This window comes from Micrasema longulum, unplaced genomic scaffold (assembly GCF_059751315.1).
Source record: "Micrasema longulum isolate JH-2025_06_02 unplaced genomic scaffold, ASM5975131v1 h1tg001565l, whole genome shotgun sequence".
NCBI classification, from domain to species: Eukaryota; Metazoa; Arthropoda; class Insecta; order Trichoptera; family Brachycentridae; genus Micrasema; species Micrasema longulum.
The window spans coordinates 99,615-122,298 of record NW_028278748.1 but is presented as its reverse complement, the minus strand read 5'-3'; the positions used below and the strand labels follow the sequence as shown (position 1 = coordinate 122,298).

The following is a 22,684-nucleotide window of genomic DNA, read 5'->3' as shown; positions in this document are numbered from 1 at the left end:
TTTTTGTCAATGGAGTCTCGAGATTTTTGCAATTTTCTTCGTGATTTACTTTTTGATAAGATCAGTTTATTAATATGGAGAGGAAATTGTAGGTGATTGTTACAAGCGGAAGAGATAGGGGTAGAGGCTTCAAATATGGCGTCAATGATGATGGAGTTAAATTTGTCGATTTGAAGGTCTAGTTTGTCACTGTTTGTTATTGAGGAGGGGAAGGCAAATTTGTTGAGAATGGAGTTTTTTACTTTGGTCCAATTTGTTTTTGATAGATGTTTGGGTGAGATGGAGTTGGTAAGGTCATCTAATATAAGGAAAACAGGGTTGTGGTCGGAATTGAGTTCATTGGTGGTGAAAATGGAGTGTGAATGTTTGAAATTGGATGTGATTGCAATGTCTAATACGTCGGGTGGGTAGCCAGCATAGTGAAAGAAGGTGGGTTTAGCCGGGGCGATGACGTCGAGTTTGTCGTGTCTGTCCAGGCGCCGGCTGTTTCATGATTTATGTTCCATGATTTATAAAAAAACTGCTTTTGCAGTTTGGCGGGATTTAAAAAAATTGTTTAGAAGAATGCTTATGTGAAAAGAAAAAAAAAGAGTTTTGAATTGAAGTCGCCGGCGATGATTGTTGGAAGAATGTCTGAGGTGAGGGAGGTGATGTCTGGGATATGAAGTTTTGAAGGTGGGATGTAAATGCTTTTAAGGGTGAGAGAGCCTGAGTTGTAAGTTTGAATGGTAATTGAAGTGGATTCAGCGCTGACGAGGGGAGGGGTGGGGTTGATGGAAAAGGTGATGTTACGCCTTACTAGAAGCCCCGTGTCTCCGTGATAGTTAGATATGTTGAATGAGTGTGATGGTTTGGGATGAGTTTCGTTGATAAGGAGGATGTCAATTTTATGTTTTGAGGTGAAATGTGTAAGTTCAAGCCTATTTTGGAACAGGCCATTTGCATTCCAGAATGCTATGGTGAGAGGTTTGAGAAGGGGTGATTTAGCAATTGCAGTTAAAAATTGAGAGAATAACAGGGGCGTTGGTGATTGGAGTAGATATTATTTCTGAATGTGATGGGGCTGAGAATAGGCGGGGGAGGAGATCATAGAGAACGGTGGATGCTCATTCTAAGTTGACGAAGGAGAGAAAATAGGCTATTCCAGAAAGGAGAAGCTGTTTAGATGTGGAGAAGAGGGATTGGCTGGAGCGTGGAGGGATAGGAGGGAGGTTGATTTGTTGGGGCTGAGGGCGTGGTGCCGAGGGTAGGGAAGTAATAGTGGCATAGGAGAGGGTGGGGGAGGTATGTTTGTAGTGACTTATCATAGGGCTCGGGTGCGGGTGAGCTGTGGCTTCGCGGGGTTTGGGGTATGAAGGGCACCTTGGAAAGTTGGCTGGGTGCAGTCCTTTACAGTTGGTGCAGGAGGCCGGGCCGTTTTCTATTTTTTTGCTACAGTCAGAAGTGAAGTGGGGTCCAGCGCACTTGACGCACTTTGGAGTAACTCTGCAGAATGAGGCAGAGTGATTAAACTGTTGGCAGCAATGACATTGGGTAGGGGTGATTTTTTTATTCAGGTTTTCAGTTTTGATGGTAAGGTTAAGAAGATCTGTGATGTTAAAAATTTCTTTTCCAGAGGGAGAGTTTTCTACGTGGACAAGGATAAATGGAATAGGACAACGGTTGACACCTTGTTTCATTCTGTGTACTGAAATAACTTTGTAGGATTTTGCGAGAAAAATCTAAAATGTCGATGGGGATTCCGCGTAAAACTATTTTTAAAGACCAGTCTTGAGCTGGAGTACATAAGAAAAATTAGATTTAGAAAAGGAAAGTAGTGGCGTTTCTGAAGTCGGTGATGGTGCTGAGCTTAAGTTTGAGGCCTGCTTTGGTTGTTGTTGCTTGTTTTGGTGTTATGTCGATTTCGTTTAACAATCGGCGTATGGTAGTCTAAGTCGGGCCTCCTTTTCTGATAAAAACGAGTGGGATGTTGGTTGATTTGGAAGTAGATTTTGATGGAGAGGGGGGGGACTGGAGGTTGATTGAGGGAATAATTTCTTCATCGGAGCCACACGTGTCGGGGTTGCTGTCTGAGAGGGAGTTGAAGCGGTTCTGGGTTACGGTAAGGGGTGAGGTCCGAGGGGTAGTAGCTTTTCGTTTCTTAGAGGGGGGGGTTGTTACCCAATTGGTAGAGGTTGATGGTGTTAGCGTGGTCGGGCGAGGGGTCAAGGGATTGGTTTTTATTCGGGTGGTTGCGATGGTGGAGGTTTTTCAGGGAGAGAGGGCGTGGTCTGAGGTGAGATTTGCGGTGGGATGGTTGGAGGGAAAGCAAGCAATGTCAGGAGGCAGCAAAGTTCAGTATTAGATATCTGGTCAAGGACGGTGAGGAGCTAGCTTCTTTCCAAGGGGTCGCGGTCAATTTTTAAAAGCGAAGAGGTACGGTGTTCAGCATGAGGTCAGGTGGTCGATTATAAAACTGTTTGTATTTGGTGAGGCAGAAAGGATCGTTGAAAAAGCACTGAAGGAGATGAAGGATAATATCAGAGTGATCACAGAGGTGAGGAATACGGGCGAGGCACTAGGAGTAGCCTGCTCGACCCTGAAGGGGAGCTTACTAAACTCTGTATTCTGATGTCACAGGTGAATTTGTAAAAAGTAATAGAATAAATAAAAAAGATAATTTTCCGACAAAGAATATATTTAAAAAAAAACAGAAACACTAACGTTTAGAAAAAAATACCGAAAATTTTAACGAAAGCGTAAAGGAATTTGAAATTGGAAAATTATTTGTATGCGAAAAAAAAAACTTGGGTGGGTAATTATTTGAAAAATTAGAACGAGTCTCAAGCGAATGCGGGCAGTGGAAAGCGACCGTAGTGCACGGCTGTCGTAGACTGAATGTCTTTATTTCTCACATGTGCACAAATTTATACAAGGTTACAAAATCTGACCCTACGGTCAACTTAGGTATGGGAATGGTGCCGGCCCCCCACTCTTGCCAAGTATTCTCCCGAGCGGCCAACGTAAATAGGCGCCCTCTAGCCAACGTATAAGCCCCGACCCCCGCCCCCGTTCCTGCATTGCACAATCGAGCGCCGACTGGAGTGGACGTGAAAGGGCCGCTAGCTTGACACGCTCCGCTCAATTCGTCCTTTATACGGCAGCGGCCGGTTAGACACAGAACTACCCTCGCAGACTCATACATACTACGTTACATATTAAATACAACTAAAATAATGATTGAAACATTTATACTAACATACAATAATAATATAAAAGACTATGACGTCGGCTACATTCATGTTTCACTTCCATGCAAAATTGTTGGGACTAAAACTTTGTTGTCTGCTGCTACTAGCTTTTTCTGTACCTCTGTTCACCCAAGAATTAGTTTTTTTTATTTAACTCTGTTCTCTCATAAATAAATCTTTTATAACTATGTTCTTAATTTTATTTTTTGTTATATGTAATTACTCCAACCTTTATTTTTTTTCTTTGTAAATATTAAATACGTTTTATTTTCGTTTACGTTCCTATGTTTTTAATTTTTTTTCTAACAGTAAAGTATATTTTGCTCAGCTGTTTTGTATGTATATAGAGAAATATCACATACTAGAAATACTGATAAGAATATATTGAAATTAAATCCAATGTGTTTTTAAAATCCATATGGATATTGTGAAGATTTTTTTTCTTACTTGACTATAAAAATAAATTATTAAAAAATATGTCCCTAGAAACATGACCGACAGACATGTTTGGCATTGATAATTGTGACGTCAAGATTTGTGATGATGTTCCGTAAAAATTTAAATGGTTACAAAGTTCAAAACTAACATAAATCGTGACGTATTAAGGGCGTGGCCAATGCAATGACTGTTTTGACGGGAAGGCAAAATTATACTAATCATTGTTTTAAGAAATACTTACGTTCTTTTTGAGAAATATTTCATTTTGAGGGCCATTTTATTTATTTATTCATTTTATTAGGTAAAAAAACAGTATGTTCACAAATTTTGCCAATTTCTTTGTATATTAGTGTAAAAAACTCATGCACACACCAAAAAAATTGTTTACACTTAATGCAATAATTTTAATTATTATGTTAAATATAAGCAATGTAAAAGAAACGAAAAAAAAATAAGCATATGTAATAAAGTTAAATATCTGCTTCTCTCAAAATTTCTATAATATTTTACCTAAATTTACATACATTGTCACAAAAAATATCAGCCTCGGTAAATATATTGTTATATTGGTCGCATATTCTAGGTATTGTAGATTGTTTAAGATAGTTTGTTGACGCGATTTCAGTATGAAACAGAAGATTTTGTCTTGTCGGTCTAGATGGCACGCGGAATGAAATTCTTTCAAGTAGGTTAGGAGAATAAATTTTATTATTCATTAATTTGAATAAAAATAACTGGTCTGACATTATTCTTCGATTCATTTTCAACGAGTTGTAAATAACTCACTATTAGAAAATGAGAATCAAATTAGGGTATAGTGGGATTCGAATCGCGGACCATTGAGCCATGAGTCCGATACACTAGCTACGGGACCACAACCCACAAATATTTTTTTATGCCACTAATAAGTATTGTACTGTCAGCTTAGTGGTGTAGTGGTCAACGCGCTTGCCCGACACGCAAGAAGTCTCGAGTTCGATTCCCGACGAGGTTGACTTAAAATATTTATTTTGAATGGTTTTTAGATTTAAATATTTCATAATCCCTTCGACAGGCTCCTGAAGCGTAAGACTGATCAACTATCTTCATGTTACAAAAATGATCAAGATACACTACGATTAGTGTACCAATGCAATTCCCTATGCACCGTTTGGTGCGGAAAGGGAATGATGATGATGAATAAGTGAAAAAAAAAGAAAAAATAATAATAAGTAGTAATTTGTTTTTATTACTGGAAAATTGTAAAAAAATAGAATATTTCCCTCTATAAATTTCAATCATAATTTCTTTTTTTACTGTGTTTTGTTTTACTACAGTCTGGACATTATTCTTTTTTACTTTTATTTCTGTAAATTTTGAACAAATTTTTTTTTTGGATAAAAAAATTCGGAATTAAGGAGAGCCTGGGGAGTGGACAGAGGTCAACACAGCGTGTTGACCCCTGGCATACATTATCTTCCCTGTCATTATTCTGCATAAAGTTTGTATCTCTTTTGAATATCTTTGCTAACTTTCAATGTACAGCTGACAGAGAGTCCTCCAAGACTCTTTAGCAGCTGCGGGTGGAAGATGAGCTTTTTAATCCCCTCAATGCACGCCTGTCTAGCTTCGATTGACATATTTTATAAGCAAATACGATGCTTAGTGCACCGTTCATTTTGTTTCCCGCATTTACTACCTTTTTAACATATTTTCCTACTCTTCTGTTTCTTGAAAACATCCTTTGCAGATTTACAAACTCTTCTTATTGTTAGAGACATTCGTGTACTCTGTCATATAATTCTCTAAAAAGGGCAATCTAAGATTGCCGGCATAAATCGTAAATCGTCTATGTTTATCTGTGACGTTAATAGGTGAAATATAAAATATATTGTGATGAATGAAAGGAATAAAGCACTTTCTTGAACGTTAATGTCGAATTTGGATAAAGTTAAATTTATCGTTGGCATTAGGCTTCACAGGCGTGTCATATTTTTTCTACAGGCTTCTCGGTTGGAGAGAGGAACATAAAACGAAAGCTCTAAAACAATCTGAAGCTTTGGTAAATTGAGCTCTTCCCCCGAAACGTGTTGATTGGTAAATTTTTAAAATGCCAGAACTGCTCAGAGCTAGTGGAAAATATTATACAATCTTTTAATAATCTATTTTTGCCCTTTTCGAATCATACGGTTATTCACGTCATTCACGTCAATAACCAAAGTTTTCATATTTCGCATATGAAAAACTTTCTGTAATCCAGCTTGTGCACAATGTACCTAACAGATAACTATTTTTTGTTGTTGTTGGATTGTAATAATATTATGATTGTGCAAATGCCGAATATTTGTATATTTATGTTTGTACTTTGTAAAAGTCTCCTCGACCACTACTTTTGTTAATACGTCAGGTGTATATTTACAATTTAAAAATACGTTCTGCCGGTCAAACCACTTCGTGACTGAAAATTGATTGTAGATCAATTTGTTGATCCGGAATGTAAAAACAAAAAATTCCAACACCCTAAACACTAGATCAAAAACTAAGAGTTCCCTGGTCGTCTCAGGAAGTATATTACTTTTAAAAAAAACATTAAGTTGCGTTTTTCCAAGATTGTTCAATAATTTTCCAAAAACAGTTATGCAAATTTAAGATTATCAAACGAAAAACAAACGGAGAAAACACAAACCCAAAACACATCCCCAAAACCTTATAGTAAATGTTCAGGTAACCTCCCTTTAATACGGTCCCCAACAAAACGGGTTTTTTTTGACACTACTAATTTTTTTCTGGAACCCTTCGACAACACGGCTTCTCACAACACTGTAGAGTACCTATATGAGGTTTATGGCAATTTTCAGTTGAAGCTGAAAGCATCCATCTGTTGATGTATGTGAAGTTACAAGAAGTAAATATTTTTGATAAATCCACCGTGTCCATGAAGAAGTATTAAAATTGACAAATATTTTCAGACGTTGCCTTGTACGTAATGCAATGAATCAACCAAAAGAATCACCCGCTTCATTAAAAGTTTTGGCTTTTTAACTTCACAAACATCAGCAGATGGATGAGAGCAGTTTGTATGCCCTGTGGATGCCTAGCATTCTTTAATTAATTTTCTTTAGTGTATTGAAAAATCATCATGTTATTTGTATCTACGAGCTTATTGCTGGTCTTTCCGGCTGTTGATTTATAATTATTTTTTTATTTATTTATTTATTTACATACATAAGTTTATTGTAGATTATTTCCCAACTCAATGGGACTAAAAATCCTGTCTTGAGATGGAACTAGCAATTAGTTGACAGAGACACATGAGTATATCACCACAAATATAGAATCAGAAACATAATAAATATTTAAGAAAATACATATATATATCAATATGGTAAACAGTAAACTCGAACATTCGGAAAATCATCAAGGAGTTTCCCACTCAAATCCCTCCCACTAAAAAAATCCAGTCCTTTACTACTTTCTTGAAAATAGTTTTTGTCTTTGAGAGCTTAATACGCTCTTTTAAAATATTGAATCCTCTCGGTGCGATAAATGAGAGATGCCTCTAAGCAAAAGTGGTACGGGTTTTGGGTATGACATAATTCATGCTCTGGGAAAACCTCGTACGGACATTTTGCCGAGACCTCTCCTTATTGTTCGGCCAGAATAGTGTAAAGGCTTCTATTACCTGACCTGGCGGGTATGTAAGAGGGCGCCAGAATATTATTTAATTATTTATTTATTATATATATACGGCCTAAGCCAATTACAACAGTTGCATGAAGAAACATAAATGCAAGAAACTGAACAAAAAGAACATAAAACTATTTGGCAAAGACAAACAAGGGCAAAACAATAATAGTATACAATATATTAAAAAAAACGAAATACCAAAAACCTTGAGCTAAACCATGCCAATCCAACTTCATCCCACACTGTTTAGTCGCGAAGAGATCTACGAAAAGCCGGAAGATCTATCCCAAAAAATTCCAAGTCGTGTGATGAATTGACTAATCTACACATTCTGGACATTGGGGCATAAAAACCAAAGTTGCTCTTAGAAGATTTTATAAATAGCAGATTTTGACTTCTGGTGACACGGTTGGGAACATGAAAAGAAATTGATTGCAACAGAGATGGGACATCACTTAAAGCATTAAGTATTTTGAAAATGCATATAGGTCCATCTCAGTTCTACGTCTCTCCAATGAAGACAGATTAAGAGATTGCTCTATTTTAAAATAAAAATAATTACCCCTTTGTAATCCGAGCAACCAGGCCACTTTTCTTAAAAAACGGTGTTGGACAGACTCGATATGGTCAATATGAGTCCTGTAGAATGGAGACCAAATAGGAGAAGCCTAATCTAGATGGGGTCGAACTAGTAAAGGTTATATGAATTATGCTCTCATAAGGCCTCTGCTTTAAAATGGATACCGCACAACCCCCCCAGCTAGCTGTTCCATATGTTGCAGTGGATTGAAACAGAGCAAAATACACATTTCTGAGAGCGCCAATATCTAGAATATCTGGATATAGAATTATATCTGTAAATGCATTATTTTTATAAATTTTAGTTATTTTATATAAGTAAGTATTAATATAAATCTCCACCAATAAGCCACAGATAGTGGCTTGGTGAGATTAAAGTTACTTGTAAAAATTCATAAAAAAATATTTAAATTGTAAAAAGTGTGAAAATGGATAATCATTTTTTTTTTTTTTTTAATACTGACATGATGAAGAGATTTATTAATGTAATTTGTTGCCCTGACAAAGAAATGGGTTCGTCTTAAAACCGGTAAATATAAACAAATCGGTACGTGGTTAAATCAAAATATTTATTAACAATTATTGAAATAATAAAATAAATATAAAACCATTTTGTTTTGGCAGACTTATATTTTCTTTCTACCGATCGGTTTCAAAGCTACACAAGCTTCTTTATCACAGTATACTTAAAAAATGAATTGTTTCCTATTTTATTTTTAATTGTGATTACTTAATATAAAATTAAAACATATGAAACTATAGGAAATATTGTTTATTTGGTTATTATTCATTTTTTTCTTATCATAAATTGGTTTTTTAATTTCTAAGATTTTAAATTTGTCTAATTTTATTTTTAACGGGAAGAACTTTTAATGCAGCGTCTTCATTAAAATTGCGACTATCTATCAGATGGTTTGCGAATAATTAAAAATTGTTATATTGAATTATTATAAATACTCGAAATAATAATTATTGAAAAGAATTTACAAATAATATTTCAAAGTGTTTTTAATGCGCGTAAGCGTGGAGCGTAAGTATTTTTTTTAATTTCTTGAGGAAATAACTGCCTTCAATCGTACTAGCGCGTGTGAACTGCTGTAGTAAACACCCTTTCCTACTTACCTGCCATGTTCCTCTTTTCTACCCTTCCCCAGGGAAACCCTTGCACTAGAAAATACAACAAACTACTGAACTTCTAAACACAGCCATAATAATACACTAACAACACGGTACTAAAGAAGAAAATATTCACTTTACTATATTTAAAAAAATAAAATATTTATGAACATATTATAAACATAAAATTATTCATTTAAACAATAAAATTTTACGTTTATACTCGTATTTTCGTGCAACAAATACACAATTTAAAACTGTGTCACTCGCACTACCCCAACCGATTATACCGTACTTAAAGGTACCGCAATCAATTATATATTACATGTTTATTCAAGATAGCTGAAAATAGACATGCGGTGGTTAAAATTAGCTGGTAAAAAACTCTTTAACATTGAATGGTAAGAAAACGAGTTATTTTACCTTTTCCATTACATCAAGAAGAAAACCAGATGAGCTGCTAAAAATTCAAATACATAACTGCTTAAATAATCAAACTGCCACAGTCCTATCATACCAAACTCCAAAACAATTTCGATTTTTATGTATATCTTTGGCTTAAAATAGATAAAAACTAAAGATGGGACACTCATATTAATAAACACCTTAAAGCTTGTTTATTTCTGACCATTAAAAACATCATAGGAAAAAATGACGACAAAAAATATACCATGCACTTTGCCAATCTCATTAAGAATAAGGTTAAAGCACCAATTAATAACCGTTTAAGGTTTAGCTTGTAGTAAATCCACATCAAAGGTATAAATTTTATTATTTAAGCGTACAAAATAAAAGAAAACAATAAAAAACACATTTATTTTTCTAAGTACTTTCACTTTTTTACTGAAATACGAGTATTACAATTATAATTAATATTACTCTAAAAAAATATCAGAATTACCAGTGAATGACCACTACTACTCTAGTAAAAATAATACTGAGATTTTGTTACATCATAACATTATAAAACACCCTAACGCATTAGAATATGGATATATTCAAAGAATTGCATAAAAAATAGCATCAAATAAAACACTAACCACACCTTTCCTTGTAGAAAACACTATCAATCTCAGAACAATAACGGAAAGACGCACTATTACCTTTTGACAACTCACCGTTCAAAGCTGATAGATTTGTTTCTTCCAAAAGATGTGTCCGCCTACCGCTTTTGTCATAGTTTCTAGTGTTAAAAGTTTTTTAACTGGACACATGTAGCAATTCTTATTATATTGTGTTTTATTAACCAATGGTCATTTACTGGGTGGTGGTCATTTACTGGTTCTTTGACTCTATAGACTAATAGGATGGGGATCCGTTGCGGCAAAACATCTTAAACGAATTATTTAAGTACAAAAAGGCATCATAAAATATATTCTCGAGGTACCAATAAGAACCTCGTCTTCAGAAATCTTTAAAGCTTTCGATATGCCTAATATTTGCTCAATTTTTTTACTCGACGAATTTGGAGATGTACATCGTCATCCCCTAGCTCAGGAACATGAATATACAACAAGGGCAAGAAATAATACCACTGTCATTATTCCTCCCTTCAAAACAACATTCGGACAAATGTGCAAGGATTATTTTTATGTCGAATTATTTAATACGCTTTCACATAAAATTAAATAAACTAATATCAAACAATATTTTAAAAGAGAAATCTAAATCTTTTTGAAGAAAATTAGGATGGAAGAAATAAATAAAAATTAAATGATACGTGATATATTAAGTGTAAAAAAAAATTAACACTTTTCAGTGTACAGTCTTCCTCAGAACAGGTTTTCTTACTAAGAAAGACTACCTGTGTACATATATAGAATATTTTTAATAAATAAATAAAAAAATAAAACAATCAATAAAAATTACCTTTCTTGTTAATTTCGCACTTAATTAAGTTGAATTCAAAATAACGGAGAATAGAGACTATGTCTTTTTTTTTGTTCATTATTTATCGAAATGTAATCAAATGCAAATTTACTCTCCAACTTTTCTTTATTTATCGTCTACCACTCCTGGTCACTTTTTTTTATTTCCCCTTCTCATTATCTCTTTGTTTTGTCGATATTTCTTTTCTTTTCATTTTTATCAAGAATATTGATCAAAAGTCCTAGACACTACCGCCAAGTACTTACATCACGTCTTTGAAATTTTATAACAACGGTTTGAAATAAAAATATCTGTAAGTATTTTAGACTCCTGTATAAAAGCACTGACATTTAAAAAAAATGTATTGAAATTCGGAATATTTTGTTTACAAGTTTTGTTCACTGTGTTTTTGGTTTAAAAAATATGGTTTTCTGTAGGAATTTTCTCTTTGAATAAATTTAAGCCTCAAGCTTTCGCGACTCACCTAGTACTGAGAAACACCGCCTTGTATTATTCCAAAGGAAAGCTCCGTGAAGCTCACGCAAGCTCAACACCTTTTTATTACGCCAGAACTTTTTCAAAAGGGTATATTGAGACCGAGATTCTTCTAGAAGTCTTTGTTATCGCTTTCCAATTTAATACTTCCTAATAAACTGTTTACTCAATAAAAAAAAACAATAGTTTTAAAAGTGTACATTACCTTCTCTTGAATATTCTACATCTCTGTTGTAATTTGTTAATATAAACAGCTCCACAGGGAGTTGAATCCAGTCCTTGTCTGCAAAAATTTGGACAAACTAAAAATATTGTTTATTATTTGTATGATGGAACACAAAAACAAAATTTGGAAATGCACTATTTTTGAAAAATACTACTAATCTGGGAGCTCCACAGGGATCAGTTTTGGGACCAATACTTTCTATTATATATATAAATGATATTGGTAAATGCTTAAAACATTAATTTGTCAAACTTTTTGCTAGTGATGCTTGCAATGGGACGCAGATAGATTTAAATCAAACATCTGATTGGTTGGATATAAATAATTAAATTTAATGTTTCAAAAAGTAAATTCATTATAGTAAGCAATAAAGACATTGAAGACTGCTTTTAACTAAACAGGCAAGGAGAAAATATAGATAAAGTTAAATAAATAATATTTTTATGTGGTAGTAATAGATAATACGCTAAATATTTCATCACATTTTGAGTACATTAACAACTAAGTTTCTAAAAAAGTGGAATTTTTAAATAAAAAAATTAAAAATCTCAATTTTAAGCAATTGTTTTGCCGCATTTCAATTATTGTTCTAGTGTTCTCTTTCTAAGCAATAAAAATCAATATAATGTGATGCAGAAAAATCAGAGAATAGGGGAATGAAGACAATATTAAGGTGTGGGAGAAATGCGAAAATTCAACACATGTTGAAGGTACTGAACATGCTTTCGGTAAAGCAAAAAATCATTTTAAATACTTTAGCGTTAACTTTAAAAAATATATATATTATTTCCCCAATAAATGTTTTGTGATGTTTAGCAGAGTAACGAAATTCATCGTTATCGACTCCCCGAAACAAAAATCCAGGCAACTCAAAACAATCTGTATCATAAAGAACGATGTTAAAGACTGGGTCTATCGCAGCGTTTCGTGAGATGGCGATGATTTTTGTTAAAAACAAACGTTCATATAGGTAAATAGAATGTCATTGGAAAGCGTCTGGATTTTACAGCAGTGTTTTGTTTTTTAAATTATTTTTGTATCTCTTCAATCCGTGCCTCATGTCTAAGGATGGTGATTACGCCTGACTCCAGGCATGGCTCGTCTGTGGACAGTCTCCCTCCATCTGGAACGGTCTTGTGCTCTTCTATAGGCATTCGTCAGTGATGATTCTGATAACTCAGTGACTGTACCGCTCCATCTTGTCGGTTGACGTCCACGCGACCTTTTCCCTTCGACACTTCCCAGGAGAATAATCTCCCCTGGAAATATGCCCAAAGAACTGCAGGATTCTTTTTTCGCACATGGATATCAATCTTTCTCCTATGTCCAGTTCCTGGGGAATAGATGCATTCGTACGTCTGGCCGTCCACGGAATCCGCAGCACTCGCCGCCAACACCACATCTCGAAAGCTTCGATTTTTTTCTTTTCAGATTCCCTTAGTGTCCAACACTCCACACCATACATGAACACTGAGAAAACCAAGGCCTTCACCAGTCTCTTTTTGGTGTTAATGGTTATACTGCGATTCTTCCAGATCTTCACCAGCCGACTCATAGCACTTTTGGCAATACCAACACGTCGCCGTATTTCACCTTCACACCCACCGCCATCGCTAATGAGAGAACCTAGATAAATGAAATTGTTGACTCTTTCTAAGTTGCGCAGTAAGGATAATGGCGCTACTTTATTAGTTCGATCAATGATCATAAGCTTAGTTTTGCTCATATTCATTGAGAGTCCCAGATCTAAACTAGCAGCATCTATTTTTGTATATATATTGTTTATTAGTAAGGGTATAACAAGACGTTCAAATTTTATATTACATTGAATTGAAAGATAACTTAACTCTGGTCTTTTTTACTGGACTTTTTTTGCACTACATCAGGCCAGGAGGCCCAATTACAATAGTGAATTACATCACAGAACACCCAGGCTTAAGAAAATCACATTTCACTATGTTGTTCTCACCGGGAATCGAACCCGGAACCTTTCATGTGTGAGTCAAGCGCCTTGGCCACTACACCACTCAACAGACGCACTTTTTAAAGTCATCAAAATATTAATTACTTATATGCAAAAACCCGTCTTTGTCGTATTGTTAACTGAAGACAAGATCTGGACTTTTTTGGTTTAAGTTTACAAAGATTTATACGAACGCTAAATAAATAGTCCAGATCTTGTCTTGATGTCCCTTTTGTTTTTTAATGCTTCTTTTTTTATATTTTAAAATATTCTTTTATTGTAATATTTAAACCCTATAAATTGTATACATGGACAATGTCCTTTAATAAATAAATCAAAAAATAAATTACTATCACGGCAATTTACTCAGCTTGTATCAAAGTTATTTACTACTTCAATTTTTTAATCTAGTTATCTACAATATAATAATTTAGCTAAATATTATGTGTTTTTTCATGAGATTTCATGTTTACAAACTGGCCAAGCTCCGTCGCAGTACTAACGCGGCGCAGACGGCACGCCAATGGTCAATAGTGTTCTGCAATTATTACACTTCACGTCATTTTACGGTCAACATAATGTTTTCCTCATTAAAAGATCCCATGCCGAACACGTTCATGGTGGTAACAATGATATTTCTTCTTTTTTATGATAAGATCAAGGATTACCCTGATCTTTAGACTATCCAGTTCTTATCAGGTAATAGTAAATTTAAAGAAAAAACATATTTTTAAAATCGGCTTTTCCCCTTTGTGCTGCTGCAAATATCTCAATCAATCTTTAAATAATGAATGAGTCAATCTCAGATAAATTTAAAAAAAAATAACTCATCAATCTTGATTAATTGGTAACATCGTTGTTCCGGAATTAAAAGCAGTAACAGCGGAACATCATTATATTTAGAAAGGTATATTTTAATTTAATGAAATGAACAAAGGAAATAAAAAGTGCAGTTATACACGACACCTCGCCGTGCATACAGTTGAACTGTAGATAGGAGGTGGCTTGGAGCTGCTATTTGACCGGCTATCGGGTGATAGCTTTCTTCAGGCTTCAGTTTTCTTCTTCAGAAGGGCAGGCGGCGACATCAGAGGCGGAGAGGGCGTAGATATAATAAAAACGCAGTCTTGGTTATACACTATACACACTTTATTCAATAAAAATACAGAGGTTCTATCAAGTAATTTGTACCGTGCCGCAGTCGGGCACGGTACGAGACAGCATACATAAGCCGCAAGGGAGAGCGAGAAGGGGTCGGACTTTCCCGGCTTACGCCGTAGCACGCTCTCCTATTGGCTGGACAATTTCAGATATTGTTTTTACACGTATGCTTATAAGATAAAATAACTCCCTCGAGATGAGTTTTACATGTAAAGGGAGTATGTAGGCCTCTTCCCCGTATCTTATTTAATGTAGAAATGATACAGGGAAAGGTCCTACATACTGAGAAAAAGGGTGACATGAGTTTTAGAGGATTTGACAGGGTCTGATTCCCCGCAATCTGATACAAATATGTGGCTAGGGTCTCGATATCCTAACTTCTGCCCCTGCGAGTGACATAATTAACCGTCTTTATTTTAGGGGCAGCTAGTTAGATTACAAATCGAGACTCCTAGCCGAAAATAAACATAAAAACATGATATACAAATATTAACCTAAAAACACTGGCACCGCACACTCTCGTCCGAGCGCCATTCGTCGCCCTAGCGGCCACTCGGGAAGCTTCAGTCGTGGCCGGGGGTTCGACCGTCTCTCCGCGGTCATTCCGTCCATTTTCCCCGTGCAGCTACCATCTCCGCCTGGGCGCCCGCAAAAGGGCCGCTCGGCTTGGTGTCGGTGCCTAACGTTTGGCGCTCGTTCGCCGCGTCACAGGCCGTGTTGTACGTTGTATTATCGCACGCGCGGCGATGTCCGATACACTCCCCCCGGTGTCGCGCAGTCGGCACCTGCTGGTCCCGCATCGGGCCTCGCCGCCGCGTGGCGCTGTCTTCCGGGCGCTGTCATCAGTGGGGCGTAGCAGGACCGCGATCTTGACCGTGGGTCTTGTGTACTCGCCCGTGGAGGTCCGCACCCTGACGGCTCGCACCTGGCCGTCCTTCCCGGGCATGGTTCCCGTGACGACTCCCCGTGGCCATTGGTTCCGTGGCATCGCGGGATCGGTGATCACTACCACGTCTCCAACTTGCAGGGGAGTGGCCGCGATGCGCCATTTCTGACGTCCGCCCAGGCCTGGCAGGTACTCGCGCATCCATCGGCGCCAGAAAGCATCCGCCATCTTCTGGGCTATGCGCCATTGTTTGCGCAAACACACGTTCTCCGGCGCTTCGCTGTAATCCGCGAGGCAAGGCATGCCCCCGGATGACCCAATTAAAAAGTGATTCGGAGTTAAAGGAGCTCCGTCACGAGGGTCTACTGTCACGTGCGTCAGCGGACGGCTGTTGACCGAGAATTCAGCCTCGGCTAGCGCCGTCCGTAACGTCTCTTCTCTAGGCGCTTGCTCTCTCAGTATAGCAAACAGCGCCCTCTTAATGGAACGAACTAATCGTTCCCATGCCCCTCCCATGTGCGGGGATGAAGGAGGGATAAACTTCCACTCACTCTTCATAGTGCTCATTTCATCTAGCACTTTCTTGTCCTCGGCTACGTCTCGGAAGGCAGCGGCCATCTCTTTATCGGCCCCGCGAAAATTTGTCCCGTTGTCAGAGTACAAGACAGACGGGTGTCCTCTTCTGGCGGCCATCCGCCGGATGGCTTGGATCGTCGAGTCGGTGCTCAGTGACGTCACCAACTCAATGTGTACGGCCCTGGTTGTGAGACACGTAAACAAGGCCCCGTACCTCTTCTCTTTGCGCCGTCCCATGGTCACGTGTAGCGGTCCAAACAGATCCACTCCGCAATGCGTGAAGGCGCGCATGTGATGTGCCAATCTCGCCGGCGGAAGACGTCCCATCAAAGGCGGTTGCGGTCGCGCACGATCGTTCTTACACTTCTGGCAGTTAGCTACAATCCATCGAAGCTTTGTGCGTATTCTCATCACGTAGAAATCTTGACGCACATCTGCCATAGTCCTCTCAGTGCTTCCGTGATAGCACATCTCATGCCGGTGTCTCAGCATCAGTTGTACGTACAGCTGCGCGGCGTCTAATATTATCGGGAATCCAATATTTTCCCGTACGCCGCTGGCCGCGTATAACCGCGTTCCCATCCTCACCAGTCCGGTGTCGTCTAGCCGGGGCGTGAGGGCATGCAGGCGGCTGCCTCTGGGTAGCGACTCCCCCCGCTTTAGGGCTGTTATGTCGCTGCCAAAGGCGTCGTTTTGCGTTCGCCTGATCCACAATCGCTCAGCGGCTATACACTCCTTTGCGGTTAGGTATTTTCCCACGCATTCTGGGGCGGCACGGCGGCATCGATTCACAAACCGCAGGCACCATGCCGTGGCACGTATAAGCCGTCTCCACGAGCTAAACCGTGCGGCGTCTGGCAGCGCCGCTTGTAACGCGGTGACTATGCGTTCGGCGCGCTTTGCTTCCATGACGGCGATGTCGGGCTGCAGGCCGCGTCCCTTGTGATGCGGCCATTCGCCCTCCTCCCCAGTCAGGAAGGCCGGTCCCCCGAACCAGGCTCCCTGAGGTGTAAGATCAGGCGCGTTGAGGTCCCTGGTGGCAGCATCCGCGGGATTCATCTTAGTCGGAACCCACCGCCACTCTTTCGGGTGAGATAACTCATCTATCTCCCCGAGGCGGTGGGCCACGAACGGCGAGAACGCACGGCTGTCGTTTCGTACCCAGCACAGTACTGTCGCCGAGTCCGTCCAATAGACTGTCCTCCCCACAGTGACGTCACTCTCCCGCTTGATGGTGTCTGCCAGTCTCACGGCCATTAGCGCCGCTTGCAGCTCCAGTCGAGGTATTGATAGAGCTCGCAAGGGGCTAACTTTAACTTTACTGCCCACGAACCGTACATGTCTATTACGGTCCGTCTTTTCCACAAAATACGCTACTGCGCACCCCGCCAGTTCGGAGGCATCGCAGAATACGTGTAGTTCCACCCGACTGGTGCGATTTTCTATACACCGCCGGGGTATAGAGCTCTCTGTGCGCTCCACACAGGCTCTCCATTCGGCCCATTTTTCTTGATGGGTCGGCAGGATGACGTCATCCCATCCTATTCCCGATCGCCATACTGCTTGTAATAATATTTTCGGGCGTACCGTAACACACCCTAGAAAACCGAGCGGATCGAATATGCTCATTACCGCGCTCAGTAATTGTCTTTTAGTGGGCCACTCATGTGCGCTTAACGCTATTGTCTTATTAAATTGAAACACAAATCGATCACTGACTGGGTCCCATTTAACACCGAGTACTCGCTCCAAGTACTCACTACCGTTCACTATTATCTCGCGAGCGTCCGTGGCGCGCAAATTATCCGCGGTGGTACGTAGCACTTCACCGTCATTTGAGGACCAATTCGTCAATTGGAATCCTCCCCGTCTTAATATTTCACTTGTTTGATCTCTTAACTGAATAGCTTGTTCCGTAGTATCCACCGCGGCAAGATAATCGTCCATATAAAAATTGTTTTCCACTGCGCGCGCCGCCTCCGGAAATTCACTCGCGTTTACACAGGCTAACTTATTTTTCACATATTGCGCACTTGTCGGTGAGCACGCGGCGCCAAAGGTCATCGAGGTCATCACCATTGTTTTAATCTCGGCGTCGGGTCGCTCCCTCCACAAAAACATCTGAGCTCCTTGATCGGCGGGGCGGATTTTTATCCGTAGAAACATATCTTTTATGTCCGCCGCAAGCGCTATGCGGCCTTCTCTGAAGCGTAATATGTTACCCCATAGCGAGGTCAGCATGTCAGGGCCGGTGAGTAGTTTGTCGTTCAACGAAACTCCACGGCATCGGCTGGCCGCGTCGAAGACGACTCGCAGCTTTCCCGGCTTGTTCACATTTACTACGCCGAAATGGGCTAAGTACCACTTCCGCGGGAAACGAGCGATCTCTATCGGCGTAACTTCCCGGGCGTAATCCTTCTCGATGTACTCCTTAATTTTCGCGCAATATGCCGCCTTGTAGCTCGGGTCCTTGGCCATCTTGTTCTCGACAGATTTCAGTCTGTTTACTGCGCACTGTCGATTGTCCGGTAACCATATGTTGTCTTCTTTCCATAGAAGACCCGTCTCCCACTGACCGGTTGGCGTTGGTCTGGTGGTTTTCTGTAGAATTTCCATAGCGCGCGTGTCTGTGCTGTTAACACGTGGCCTAGGTTTGACGCCCATAGCGTCCACCGCGTAATTGAGGCGCATTAACTCGTCCATGCGATCCTCTACGCTAGCACTCGTCAGTGTGAGTGTTTTGCTGGCTTTGTTCTGCTTATGATTCACGCATCCGTGCGTGATCCATCCCAGCGACGTCAGAGAGCGTAAATATCTCCCTTTCTCGTTGACTTTCCTAGTCACGATTAAATGAGCGTTGTCCTGCCCAATTAATATTTTCGGTAGCACTTCTTTCATACCGTTTCCCTCCGGAATGCACTGGCGCGGGAGATTTAGACTCGTCATTGTGTTCCCGACGAGCGGGTATCCATTCCCACTTGGCCCACGAATAGTCACTGTGACGCGTCGCGACGCCTTATCCTCGGAACACATATCACTCGCACCATGAATCGTTATCCCGCGCACTCGTCCGGGCGCACCGACACTGTCCGCCAGTTCGGAGTCTATTAAAGTCACATTGGAGCCCTCGTCTAACAGGGCGTAAACGTCGGCACCGTCATTGGGGCCGGTCACGTTCACTTTTATCACTTTGAGCAATACCGGTTGAACTTTTTCGCAGGTGCTCATCACTACATTATCGCGGCCTTCTCGTCGCTGTCCATGTAGTGTCCTATGATGCGTATAGCGACACTCTTCTATACCGCACTTCTTAGCCGCCGGGCATTTACCGGCTAAATGTTTATGCCTCAGACACGAGAAACATAAACCCTTTTCGCGAACAATTTCCCATCGGCCCGCTACCGATTTCGCTAAAAACTCGCGACACTTTTCACTTTTGTGCGGGCGATTGCACACTCCGCACTCGTCCCTTGTCTCGGTTGGCGCGGACACTGTATACACATTGTTCTTTGTTTTCTTTTTGGGAAAAAACGACCCCGCGTCCATTCCACCGGCGCTCATTGACGTCTGAGCGATCTCGCTAAGCCAGCAAGAAAATTCCTTCACGGTGGCGCGTTCGTCTCTGTCCCTCGGTAAGGTGTACCACCACAGAGCCCGCATCGCTAGCGGGATCTTGGCCACCATCTCGTTCAGTAGCTGCGGTGATGATAGGCAGCTCGAGTTCCTTGTCCGCTCCAGAGTGGCGACCATGTTCCTCAGGGCCACGGATAACTCAACTATCCCGGTTGAGTTGGGGCTCTCCACTATGGCGGGTAGGCGGCGCGCTTTCTCCAGCATGTGCGCCGTCACAATCTCCTCGTGGCCGAACTGCAGTTCCAGGGTTTCCATGATGAGGTCCGTATTCTGAGGATCCACCATCAGGGAGGAAACCGCCTCCTTGGCGGCCCCTTTCAGCGCACGTTGTAGTCGGAGCAGGTTTTCCGGCGTCGTCAGCCGGCAGACTTCCGTAGACCTCGTATATTGGGCCTTGAAGGCAGGCCATTCCAGTGGGTCTCCTTCGAAGGCGGGCAATTCCTTTGCCGTAGATTGGCGCGCCAACAGCGCCTCCATTTTTCCATCGTCGCCATCGTGTGATCGTGGGCTCCCCGTTGATCCTCCACGTAGCGCGGTGGCCATCTCGGTGATCGCCGCAGCCATCTGCGCGATCGGGTCCGAAGAGCGGCGTACCCAGTCTCCGGTTTGTCTCTCTGCCACCCCAGCTCGTCCGCTGGGGCTCGCATCTGCCCTAGGAGATTCCATTGGGGGTCCAGGTGCGGTCGGTGTCTTCTCAGAGCGCCTCAGGGCGGCGCGCAGTTTCGCAACTTCAGCCTGCAGAAGTTCGACGGTGTCCTCCTCGGAAACCTCCTGTGACGACGCCTCGGTACCCGTCACCGTGGATACGACGTCGGCAGGGGGGGTGACATCAGAGGTTTTCTCGGCGGAGCCTTTTCCAGAGCGAAGTGAAGGCGTCATCTTCCACTGGGATGTGGCGTCCGTATAGCAGCTCCGATCCGGCTCGAAGGACCACAACTATATACACGACACCTCGCCGTGCATACAGTTGAACTGTAGATAGGAGGTGGCTTGGAGCTGCTATTTGACCGGCTATCGGGTGATAGCTTTCTTCAGGCTTCAGTTTTCTTCTTCAGAAGGGCAGGCGGCGACATCAGAGGCGGAGAGGGCGTAGATATAATAAAAACGCAGTCTTGGTTATACACTATACACACTTTATTCAATAAAAATACAGAGGTTCTATCAAGTAATTTGTACCGTGCCGCAGTCGGGCACGGTACGAGACAGCATACATAAGCCGCAAGGGAGAGCGAGAAGGGGTCGGACTTTCCCGGCTTACGCCGTAGCACGCTCTCCTATTGGCTGGACAATTTCAGATATTGTTTTTACACGTATGCTTATAAGATAAAATAACTCCCTCGAGATGAGTTTTACATGTAAAGGGAGTATGTAGGCCTCTTCCCCGTATCTTATTTAATGTAGAAATGATACAGGGAAAGGTCCTACATACTGAGAAAAAGGGTGACATGAGTTTTAGAGGATTTGACAGGGTCTGATTCCCCGCAATCTGATACAAATATGTGGCTAGGGTCTCGATATCCTAACTTCTGCCCCTGCGAGTGACATAATTAACCGTCTTTATTTTAGGGGCAGCTAGTTAGATTACAAATCGAGACTCCTAGCCGAAAATAAACATAAAAACATGATATACAAATATTAACCTAAAAACACTGGCACCGCACACTCTCGTCCGAGCGCCATTCGTCGCCCTAGCGGCCACTCGGGAAGCTTCAGTCGTGGCCGGGGGTTCGACCGTCTCTCCGCGGTCATTCCGTCCATTTTCCCCGTGCAGCTACCATCTCCGCCTGGGCGCCCGCAAAAGGGCCGCTCGGCTTGGTGTCGGTGCCTAACGTTTGGCGCTCGTTCGCCGCGTCACAGGCCGTGTTGTACGTTGTATTATCGCACGCGCGGCGATGTCCGATACAGCAGTCATAAATACAACAAAACTAAATATATGAATATAGGAAACAAAAGAATAGAAATTACACCATCAATTGTAATAGAAAATGAAAAACTTAATGAAGTCACTGAAATTAAATATTTAGGTGAAATGTTGGATTCAAAACTTACATTTCACCAAAACGCTAAGATGGTAATAAATAAGATTGCAAAAAAAATATCAATTTTGGGAAGGATCAGAAGATTTATTGATAAAGACTCTTGCAAAACTATTTACAATGCAATTATTTAACCACACGTTAACTACTGTAGTAGCATTTTATTTTTATCAAACAAAGAAAACATAGATAAACTAACTGTATTACAAAATAAAGCCTTAAGAATCATTTTGAAAAAAAAAAAAAGATACACGAGGGTAAAGTCGATGGTAAATGAAATGAAATTATTAACATATAAACAAAGAATATTTTACAATACAATGATATTTGTTCATAAAATTATAAACTCTAATAAAAAAACAGAATTTTGGAAAAAAATTGATCGGAACCAGCATGAACACGATCACAACACTAGAGAAAAGAACAAAATTAGACTTCCATTTAGGAAAAAGGCAAAGTCACAAAATTCAATTTTATTTAAAGCAAGTAAAAAGTATTACGAAATGGAAAAAAATATTTATGAAGAAAAAAACATATCAAAATTTAAAATAATGGTCAAGACATATGTGATAAGCAATTTATAAATTAAATATATTTGCAATGTTATTATTAGAACACACATAACAATATGTATGATATGTGTGCCCTAATTTAAGATTTAAATAAAAAATAAAAACAACATATTTAAGAAAGAAGTCGAAAATAATTATGTTTTTATGATTCTTTTTCTATGTTACACTCATTGATCTTTTGCATTTCTTTTCTGCACTGCATGGTTCAAAGGGCACTTCATTGGTACACCAATCGCAG

The 22,684-nt window shown here is 40.3% G+C and overlaps 1 protein-coding gene across 1 annotated transcript; it reads right to left on the bottom strand.

Moving 5' to 3' along the window:
- Positions 1–1,106: 1,106 nt before the first annotated feature.
- On the bottom strand, positions 1,107–20,717 carry LOC148274865 (uncharacterized). Its single transcript, XM_088236505.1, has 4 exons — positions 18,428–20,717; positions 15,482–17,746; positions 2,931–3,054; positions 1,107–1,485 (listed from the first exon to the last, which is right to left on the bottom strand). The coding sequence occupies exons 1-4, from the start codon at positions 20,715–20,717 to the stop codon at positions 1,107–1,109; spliced, it is 5,058 nt and encodes a 1,685-aa protein (XP_088092631.1).
- Between the last annotated feature and the right edge of the window lie 1,967 nt (positions 20,718–22,684).

Bases quoted from the DNA above. Each gene is read 5' to 3' on its own strand.
- LOC148274865 (XM_088236505.1), bottom strand. From the start codon at position 20,717: ATGACGCCTTCACTTCGCTCTGGAAAAGGCTCCGCCGAGAAAACCTCT. The intron at 3,055-15,481 runs GTGCGATAATAC...TGTGCAATGCAG, and splicing joins TGTATCGGACATCGCCGCGC to GAACGGGGGCGGGGGTCGGG. The intron at 1,486-2,930 runs GTCAGATTTTGT...CTCATTCTGCAG, and splicing joins ATACCTAAGTTGACCGTAGG to AGTTACTCCAAAGTGCGTCA.